Raw genomic sequence first — 11,254 nt, forward strand, 5'->3', positions numbered from 1 at the left:
AAAATGTAGCTGACTTTCTTCTGCAGGTTGTCCTCTAACCAGTGAGGTGAAATATATCTCCCATTTCCATGTGTTTTGTTTAGTTGTGTTAGTTTCAACAGCACGTACAACCTGATTTCCCCCCTAATGGATATCAGTGATTTATTGCTACTTGTCAAAACAACAGCGTTTCTGGTGCTTGTGCAGTTTATAAGGAGCTTGTTTAAAAAAATACAAGTAATATGATTATTGTGGCAGATGTTTGTGTATATAGCACATTTTATGTTTAGGTTTTCAATACATCACAAACAGTTTCTGCATATTGGTTATTGATTTGAACACGTTAAAACTGTTTTGACACTGGGGCTATCCCACCTAGCAACATGTCATTTCACAGAACACTTTGCACAACGTCCAAAATACGTTCGATTTTGGTTGAAATTTTTCAGGTTGTTATTTCAACGACTTGAAAACAACTTAATTTAAATGTTGTTTAAATATTGGAGCCCAAAGCCACTGAGTTCCGAACAGTATCAGAATGGGGGGGTATAATAAACTGGTATTATAAATACAGAGTTCCAGTATCGAGGGGGGGGGGGGGAACTGGCGGCCGCGGGGGGGGGGGGTATAATAAACTGGTATTATAAATACAGAGTTCCAGTATCAGAATGGGGGGGCGGCGGTCCGTCGAGGGGGGGGGGGGTAAATAAACTGGTATTATAAATACAGAGTTCCAGTATCGGGGGGGGGGGACGGAATCGGCCGCGGGGGGGGGGGGTATAATAAACTGGTATTATAAATACAGAGTTCCGCGGGGGGGGACGGTATCGAGCCAGATCGGGGGGGGGGGGGTATAATAAACTGGTATTATAAATACAGAGTTCCAGTATCAGAATGGGGGGGTGTATAATAAACTGGTATTATAAATACAGAGTTCCAGTATCAGAATGGGGGGGTATAATAAACTGGTATTATAAATACAGAGTTCCAGTATCAGAATGGGGGGGGGGTATAATAAACTGGTATTATAAATACAGAGTTCCAGTATCAGAATGGGGGGGGGGGGGGGGTATAATAAACTGGTATTATAAATACAGAGTTCCAGTATCAGAATGGGGGGGTGTATAATAAACTGTCTGTTAATCACTATGGTAACATCACCGTGTCTGTTTCCATGGTAACACCACCGTGTCTGTTAATCACTACGGTAACACCACCGTGTCTGTTAATCACTATGGTAACATCACCGTGTCTGTTTCCATGGTAACACCATCATGTCTGTTAATCAGTATGGTAACATCACCGTTTCTGTTTCCACGGTAACATCACCGTGTCTGTTTCCATTGTAACATCACCGTGTCTGTTAATCAGTATGGTAACAACACTGTGTCTGTTTCCATGGTAACACCACCGTGACTGTTTCCATGGTAACACCACCGTGTCTGTTAATCAATATGGTAACATCACCGTGTCTGTTTCCATGGTAACACCACCGTGACTGTTTCCATGGTAACATCACGGTGTCTGTTAATCAATATGGTAACATCACCGTGTCTGTTTCCATGGTAACACCACCGTGTCTTTTAATCAGTATGGTAACATCACCGTGTTTGTTAATGAATGAAATTTAAAATAAAAATAAAATGTTATCGAAGTAAAATAAAACTTCTCTGAACTGCGTTAACCCCACTCCAGTCAACAATTGGCGATCTGCGTCATTCAGGCGACGCTGCCAGAGTGTGACGTATAATCTAGTGGACGGAACGAGTCTTCAACAATAACAAGAACAGTTAGCCAGCCAGCCACCTCGGTAGCTTACTAGCCAACATAGCCGAAATATTGGAGCTGTGTTTTAAACATTAGTATTTTTTTTGGTCATCACCCCCATTTAATGTAATATTTACGTTGTTAGACATCTAGCTAGCTGGTTAACTTGGCAGTAGGACTAGGCTTACGCTAACTAGCTAGCTAGCTAACATCCCCCGAACATAAACTAACTAAGCTACTCTCCCAGCTGCTAAAGAAGAGGTCAGCTTGGACGGAGAAAGAGGGTTTCGTGAAAGAGGAGAAGGGAAGAGGAAGAGGAGGCTGTTACAGTGAAAGAAGAATACGAGAAAGACGCTTTCAGAGTGAAAGAGGGGTAGGATGTTGACTACCGTGAAAGAAGAGGAAGGTGCAGGTTTTGGCATAAAGGAAGAGGATGATATGACTGTCACAGTGAAAGAAGAGGAAGGCGTTTTTGGAGTGAAAGAACAGGGCGATATGACTGTCACAGTGAAAGAGGAGGGAGACGTTTTTGTAATGAAGGAGGAGGGGGAGATGACTGTCACAGTGAAAGAAGAGGAAGACATTTTTGGAGAGAAGGATGAAGAGGGGGAGATTACTGTCACATTAGAGGAGGATGAAGAAGCACAGAAGACTGGAGATCTGATTAACACCAGTAAATACAGTGAGTACTATGTTATAAAACAGGGGCATTGATCTGATTAACATCAGTAAATACAGTGAGTACTATCTTATAAAACAGGGACATTGATCTGATTAACACCAGTAAATACAGTGAGTACTATCTAATAAAACAGGGACATTGATCTGATTAACACCAGTAAATACAGTGAGTACTATCTAATAAAACAGGGACATTGATCTGATTAACACCAGTAAATACAGTGAGTACTATCTAATAAAACAGGGACATTTACCTGATTAACACCAGTAAATACAGTGAGTACTATCTAATAAAACAGGGGCATTGATCTGATTAACACCAGTAAATACAGTGAGTACTATCTTATAAAACAGGGACATTGATCTGATTAACACCAGTAAATACAGTGAGTACTATCTAATAAAACAGGGACATTGATCTGATTAACACCAGTAAATACAGTGAGTACTATCTAATAAAACAGGGACATTGATCTGATTAACACCAGTAAATACAGTGAGTACTATCTAATAAAACAGGGACATTGATCTGATTAACACCAGTAAATACAGTGAGTACTATCTTATAAAACAGGGACATTGATCTGATTAACACCAGTAAATACAGTGAGTACTATCTTATAAAACAGGGACATTGATCTGATTAACACCAGTAAATACAGTGAGTACTATCTAATAAAACAGGGACATTGATCTGATTAACACCAGTAAATACAGTGAGTACTATCTAATAAAACAGGGACATTGATCTGATTAACACCAGTAAATACAGTGAGTACTATCTTATAAAACAGGGTCATTGATCTGATTAACACCAGTAAATACAGTGAGTACTATCTTATAAAACAGGGACATTGATCTGATTAACACCAGTAAATACAGTGAGTACTATCTAATAAAACAGGGACATTGATCTGATTAACACCAGTAAATACAGTGAGTAGTATCTAATAAAACAGGGACATTGATCTGATTAACACCAGTAAATACAGTGAGTACTCTCTTAGAAAACAGGAGGACAAACTCTGCAGTTGTTGAACTCATGTGTGATTTTAAAAGGACATTATTCTCTTGGATATGTTGTTTCTGTACTGTAGGAATTGAAAAAGCTACAAAGAGTCAACAAAACGTTAATGGATTAAATGCTTTTATTTATTTTTAAACGTCTCTGAAATATCTCTTTCTGTAGTGCTTTTGCTCAGTCTCTATACTCAATATCACATGAGAGAAAAGTTATTATAAAAAAAAAAAGATTAAATATCAAAAAGTGTTAGTATTAGGTCCATAGTTGTTAAGTTATCATTTTCAGGCAGACTGATCTGATATTAAATATCTATGATACCATATCATATATTACAGCCAACTCATGTCTGATTTCAAATGATGAAGAGGACAGAATCAAGACAAGGAGAGATCATTTTGATCTGGAATGTTCTGTTAATGTTCTAAGACACTACTAAGAGTAATGTTCTGTTAATGTTCTAACACACTACTAAGAGGAGTGATCTGGAATGTTCTGTTAATGTTCTGTTAATGTTCTAACACACTACTAAGAGGAGTGATCTGGAATGTTCTGTTAATGTTCTAACACACTACTAAGAGGAGTGATCTGGAATGTTCTGTTAATGTTCTGTTAATGTTCTAACACACTACTAAGAGGAATGTTCTGGAATGTTCTGTTAATGTTCTACACACACTACTAAGAGGAATGTTCTGTTAATGTTCTGTTAATGTTCTGTTAATGTTCTAAGACACTAATAAGAGGAATGTTCTGTTAATCTGCTCCTCAAGGACATCATGGCACTGAAAACAATGGATACACTCTACAAGAGAGCCAAGGAAGTGGTTAGGTATGTGAAGGGTCATCAAGTTATAGCAGCAATCTACCTCACCAAAGCAAAGTGAGAAGAATAAGAGCACCACATTGAAGCTGCTCAGCAACACCCGTTGGGGTGTTGTCATCATGTTTGACAGTCTCCTGGAGGGGAAGGAGTCTCTCCAAGAAATGGCCTTATCACAGTCTGCAGATATGGACAGCCCCATCAAGAGGATCCTCCTGGATGATGTATTTTGGGAGAGAGTGGTAAGCAGCCTGAAACTCCTGAAACCTATAGCAGTAGCCATTGCACAGATTGAGTGAGACAATGCCATCCTGTCTGATGTTCAGACTTTGCTTACAGATGTAAGAGAAGAAATTCGTACTGCCCTGCCCACTTCACTGTTGCTCCAAGCAGAGGAAACTGCAGTTCTGAAATACATCAAAAAGTGTGAAGACTTCTGGCTGAAGCCCATACACGCCGCAGTGTACATGTTGGACCCCAAGTAGGCTGGCAAGAGCCTCCTGTCTGGTGCAGAGATCAACAAGGCCTATGGTGTCATCACTACCGTGTCTCGCCACCTTGGCCTGGATGAGGGAAATGTTCTTGGCAGTCTGGCGAAGTACGCTTCCAAGCAAGGGCTTTGGGATGGAGATGCAATATGGCAGTCGTGCCAACATATCTCATCAGCCACCTGGTGGAAGGAACTTTGTGGATCTGAGGCTCTTTCCCCTGTTGCCTCCATCATCCTCCTCCAAACCCCACCATCAGCCGCCTCAGAGCGCAACTGGTCAGCTCATTTAATTAAAGCTCAATTCAGAACAAATGTATTTAATTTTTTCTATTGGAAGGATTTAATAATTTGCAATTATGTCTACAGTACTTATGATAAGGTAAAAAGTTTATGTTTCTGTCTCCGTATGATATGGTAAATATATCCAATGCTAAAAAACATCTACATTTAAATGGTACAGTGCCTTGCAAAAGTATTCATCCCCCTTGGCGTTTTTCCTATTTAGTTGCATTACAACCTGTAATTTAAATGGATTTCTATTTGGATTTCATGTAATGGACAAAAACACAAAATATCCAAATTGGTGAAGTGAAATGAAAAAAAATTACTTGTTTCAAAAAATTCAAAAAAACTGAAAAGTGGTGCGTGCGTATGTATTCACCCCCTTTGCTATGAAGCCCCTAAATAAGATCTGGTGCAACCAATTACCTTCAGAAGTCACATAATTACTTAAATAAAGTCCACCTGTGTGCAATCTAAGTGTCACATGATCTCAGTATATATACACCCCTGTTCTGAAAGAGCCCAGAGTCTGCAACACCACTAAGCAAGGGGAACCACCAAGCAAGCGGCACCATGAAGACCAATGAGCTCTCCAAACAGGTCAGGGACAAAGTTGTTGAGAAGTACAGATCAGGGTTGGGTTATAAAAAAATATCAGAAACTTTGAACATCCCACGGAGCACCATTAAATCTGTTATTAAAAAATGGAAAGAATATGGCACCACAACAAACCTGCCAAGAGAGGGCTGCCCACCAAAACTCACGGACCAGGCAAGGAGGGAATTAATCAGACAGGCAACAAAGAGACCAAAGATAAACCTGAAGGAGCTGCAAAGCTCCACTGCGGAGATTGGAGTATCTGTCCATAGGACCACTTTAAGCCGAACACTCCACAGAGCTGGGCTTTACAGAAGAGTGGCCAGAAAAAAGCCATTGCTTAAAAATAAATAAAAGAAAACACGTTTGGTGTTTGCCAAAAGGTATGTGGAAGACTCCCCAAACATATGGAAGAAGGTACTCTGGTCAGATGAGACTAAAATTGAACTTTTTGGCCATTAAGAAAAATATGTGTATGGCGCAAACCCAACACCATCCCCACAGTGAAGCATGGTGGTGAACCATGCTGGACTAGATGCACGGGGGGTAATAATGTCTAGATTATTTTGTCCAGTGGAGGTTAGTTTATAAATTGCCTGGCAGGGCTGTGGGACAGTGGAGATTAGTTTATAAATTGCCTGTCAGGGCTGTGGGACAGTGGACGTTAGTTTATAAATTGCCTGGCAGGGCTGTGGGACAGTGGAGATTAGTTTATAAATTGCCTGGCTTGGCTGGGGGACAGTGGAGATGAGTTTATAAATTGCCAGGCAGGGCTGTGGGACAGTGGATGTATAGAGATAATTAAAATACAACTGTTAACTTTTTAGTGACAGGGGGCAGTATTTGGAAATTCAGATGAATGACGTGCCCAAATTAAACTGCTTGCTACTCGGGCCCAGAAGGTAGGATATGCATATTATTAGTAGATTTGGATAGAAAACACTCTGAAGTTTCTAAAACTGTTTGAATGATCTCTGTGAGTATAACAGAACTCATATGGCAGGCAAAAACCTGAGAAAAATCCAACCAGGAAGTGTGGAAATCTGAGGATTGTAGTTTTTCAAGTGATTCCCTATCCAGTATACAGTGACTTAGGGTTCATTTTGCACTTCCTAAGGCTTCCACTAGATGTCCACAGTCTTTAGAACCTTATTTCATGTTTCTACTGTTACTGGGGAGAGAATAAGAGACCATTCAATCAGTGGACTGCCTGAGGCCAATTAGTTGTTTACTGCGCGGGCACGCAGGCCCTTCTTCCTTCTTTTTCCTCTGTAATGAATACGCTATTGTCCGGTTGGAATATTATCGAATATTTATGTTAAAAAGACCCTAAGGATTGATTGTAAACATCGTTTGGCATGTTTCTATGAACGGTAATGCAACATTTAGACTTTTCGTCTAGGGTTTCGCGCTCGCGCATTATGCCTTTGGATTAGTAATCTGAATGTGCGAACAAAATGGAGGTATTTGGACATAAATATGGAGTTTATCGAACAAAACAAACATTTCTTGTGAAAGTGGGAGTCCTGGGAGTGCATTCCAATGAAGATCAGCAAAGGTAAGTGAAGATTTATAATACTATTTCTGAGTTTAGTTGACTCCAGAACTTGGCGGTTAACTGTATAGCTTGCTTTGATGGCTGAGCTCTGTACTCAGAATATTGAAAAATGTGCTTTCGCCGTAAAGCGATTTTGAAATCTGACACAGCGGTTGCATTAAGGAGTAGTATATCTATAATTCTTTGAATAACAGTTGTAAATGTTATCAACGTTTATGATGAGTATTTTTGTAAATTGATGTGCTCATTCATCGGAAGTTTTGGAGGCAATACATTTTCTGAACATCACGCGCCAATGTAAAATGGGGTTTTTGGATATAAATATGAACTTTATCGAACAAAACATACATGTATTGTGTAACATTGAGTCCTGGGAGTGTCATCTGATGAAGATCGTCAAAGGTTAGTGATTCATTTTAGCTGTATTTCTGGTTTTTGTGACGCCTCTCCTTGCTTGGAAAATGGCTGTGTGGTTTTTCTTGTCTCAGCGCTGTCCTAACATAATCTAATGTTATGCTTTCGCCGTAAAGCCTTTTTGAAATCGGACAATGTGGTTGGATTAATGAGATGTGTATCTTTAAAATGGGATATAATTGATGTATGTTTAAGAAATTTGAATTATGAGATTTTTGTTGTTTTGAATTTGCCGCCCTGCTATTTCGCTAGCGCCCCACATGTCCCAGAGAGGTTAACAGGCATTACCCAGGGATCATCATGAATATCTAACGGCTATTAACCAATCAGTATCCACGATCCAAATGTACTGTTTTATAATGAGTGATCAAGTCTAGATTTAACCTCATAAGAAGTGGATGTGGAGGTTTCATTTAGGTCTCTCTGTTTAACCAAATACTCTGTTTGTCTTTGGCAGGAGAGAAACCAGACTCTCACTCTGACGGCAGGAAGAGTCCTTCAGAGGAACCAGACCCAGAGACGCCCAAACCAGCGAGACGACATCACTGGTCCCAGTGTAAAAAGAGTTTTAAGTGGTTATGGAAGCTGAAAAGTCATGATAGAACAGACACAGGAAAGAAGACTTCAAAATGTTCCCAGTGTGGGAAGAGTTTTACACGGTTAAGGAACCTGAAAAGGCATGAGAGAATACACACAGGAGAGAAACCTTTCCAATGCTCCCAGTGTGGAAAGAGTTTCACACGGTTAGGGAACCTGAAAAGGCATGAGAGAATACACACAGGAGAGAAACCTTTCCAATGCTCCCAGTGTGGAAAGAGTTTCACACGGTTAGGGAGCTTGAAAGAACATAAAATAATGCACACAGGAGAGAAACCGTTCCAATGCTCCCGGTGTGAAAAGGGCTTTAGGTTGTTAGGGAACCTGAAAAAGCATGAGAGAACACACACAGGAGAAAAGCCGTTCCAATGCTCCCACTGTGGAAAGAGTTTTACGCAGTTAGGGAGCTTGAAGGAGCATGAAAAGGCACACACAGGGGAGACATCTTACCATTGCTCTCTGTGTGGAAAGAATTTTACCAAGTTAGGGAACCTAAAAAAACATAAACAATTACACACAGGAGAGAAGCCTTTCCAATGCTCCCAGTGTGAGAAGGGTTTTACACTGTTAGGGAACCTGAATGATCATAAAAGAATACACACAGGAGAGAAACCTTTCCAATGCTCCCAGTGTGGAATAGGTTTTACCCTGTTAGGGAACCTGAAAAAGCATGAGAAAATACACACAGGAGAGAAGTCTTTCCAATGTTCCCAGTGTGGAAATAGTTTTAAAAGTTTAGGGAGCTTGAAGGAGCATGAAAGGATACACACATGGGAGACAGCTTACCATTGCTCTCTGTGTGGAAAGAATTTTACCAAGTTAGGGAACCTAAAAAAACATGAGAAATTACACACAGGAAAGAAGCCTTTCCATTGTCCCCAGTGTGGAAAGGATTTTACACGGTTAGTGAACCTGGAAAGGCATGAGAGAACCCACACAGTTTTAACAATGACCCCAGGAGTTGGAACCAGTTCAGAAAACCGCATAATAAAAAAAAAAAAATGAAGAAACAGAAACCGAACCGGGAAAGAAAGTGATCTCTACAGTTCTGGAACAGAACCGTTATTTTAAAAGTACGGTAACCAGTTAATAACGTTATTTTAAAAGTAACTGTCCAGTGGAAGATCTTATTAACTTTAAAAAGTGAGTATTCTGTTAACTCATCGAAATAGTGTTGAGACATCCTATACTTGTATCTCAAACAGACTGTTTTAAAAAAAATACTATTTCCTCATAGAACATGTTATCTCCCTGCGGAGCATGAGCTGGCCAATCTGTTGTTGGGAACGACCCACACCATTCTGTTATTGGGGTACGACCCACACCATTCTGTTGTTGGGATACGACCCACACCATTCTGTTGTTGGGGTACGACCCAAACCATTTTGTTGTCGGGATACGACCCACGCCGTTCTGTTGTTGGGGTACGACCCACGCCGTTCTGTTGTCGGGGTACGACCCACACCGTTCTGTTGTTGGGATACGACCCACAGCGTTCTGTTGTTGGGGTACGACCCACACCATTCTGTTGTTGGGAACGACCCACACCATTCTGTTGTTGGGGTACGACCCACACCATTCTGTTGTTGGGATACGACCCACACCATTTTGTTGTTGGGGTACGCCCACACCATTCTGTTGTTGGGGTACAACCCACACCATTCTGTTGTCGGGATACGACCCACACCATTGTTGTTGGGATACGACCCACACCATTCTGTTGTTGGGGCACGACCCACACCATTCTGTTGTTGCGGTACGCCCCACACCATTCTGTTGTTGGGGTACGACCCACACCGTTCTGTTGTTGGGATACGACCCACAGCATTCTGTTGTTGGGGTACGACCCACACCATTCTGTTGTTGGGAACGACCCACACCATTCTGTTGTTGGGGTACGACCCACACCATTCTGTTGTTGGGGTACGACCCACACCATTCTGTTGTTGGGATACGACCCACACCATTCTGTTGATGGGATACGACCCACACCGTCCCGTAGGGATACGACCCACACCATTCTGTTGTTGGGGTACAACCCACACCATTCTTTTGTTTGGATACGACCCAAACCATTCTGTTGTCGGGATACGACCCACACCATTCTGTTGTCGGGATACGACCCACACCATTGTTGTCGGGATACGACCCACACCATTCTGTTGTTGGGATACGACCCACACCGTTCTGTTGTTGGGGTACGCCCCACACCGTTCTGTTGTTGGGATACGACCCACACCGTTCTGTTGTTGGGGTACGACCCACACCGTTCTGTTGTTGGGGCACGACCCACACCATTCTGCTGTTGGGGTACGCCCCACACCATTCTGTTGTTGGGGTACACCCCACACCATTCTGTTGTTGGGGTACACCCCACACCGTTCTGTTGTTGGGGTACACCCCACACCGTTCTGTTGTTGGGGTACACCCCACACCGTTCTGTTGTTGGGGTACGACCCACACCGTTCTGTTGTTGGGGTACGACCCACGCCGTTCTGTTGTTGGGGTACGACCCACGCCGTTCTGTTGTTGGGGTACGACCCACAGCGTTCTGTTGTTGGGATACGACCCACAGCGTTCTGTTGTTGGGGTACGACCCACAGCGTTCTGTTGTTGGGGTACGACCCACACCGTTCTGTTGTTGGGGTATGACCCACACCGTTCTGTTGTTGGGAACGACCCACACCGTTCTGTTGTTGGGGTACGCCCCACACCGTTCTGTTGTTGGGGTACGGCCCACACCGTTCTGTTGTTGGGATACGACCCACAGCATTCTGTTGTTTGGGTACGACCCACACCATTCTGTTGTTGGGAACGACCCACACCTTTCTGTTGTTTGGGTTCGACCCACACCATTCTGTTGTTGGGATACGACCCACACCTTTCTGTTGTTTGGGTACGACCCACACCATTCTGTTGTTTGGGTACGACCCACACCTTTCTGTTGTTTGGGTACGACCCACACCTTTCCAACACAGAAAAGCTGCTTTTAACATACTTAATTAAAAAAAAAAAGATTGTAAGGAAAGTATTTCACTCATATTATAA

General features: G+C 42.0%; 1 protein-coding gene across 1 annotated transcript; it reads left to right on the forward strand.

Annotated features, from left to right (window-relative positions):
- The first annotated feature begins 1,729 nt into the window (after positions 1-1,729).
- On the forward strand, positions 1,730-10,210 carry LOC145863926 (uncharacterized). Its single transcript, XM_082968360.1, has 2 exons — positions 1,730-2,428; positions 8,067-10,210. The coding sequence occupies exons 1-2, from the start codon at positions 2,125-2,127 to the stop codon at positions 9,209-9,211; spliced, it is 1,449 nt and encodes a 482-aa protein (XP_082824486.1). The 5' UTR covers positions 1,730-2,124; the 3' UTR covers positions 9,212-10,210.
- Positions 10,211-11,254: the final 1,044 nt, after the last annotated feature.

This window comes from Salmo salar, chromosome 02, assembly GCF_965601325.2.
Source record: "Salmo salar chromosome 02, fSalSal1, whole genome shotgun sequence".
NCBI lineage: Eukaryota > Metazoa > Chordata > Actinopteri > Salmoniformes > Salmonidae > Salmo > Salmo salar.

Coding starts and splice junctions, on each gene's coding strand:
- LOC145863926 (XM_082968360.1), top strand. CDS start 2,125: ATGTTGACTACCGTGAAAGAAGAGGAAGGTGCAGGTTTTGGCATAAAG. Junction 2,429..8,066: donor GATTAACACCAGTAAATACA/GTGAGTACTATG, acceptor TGTCTTTGGCAG/GAGAGAAACCAGACTCTCAC.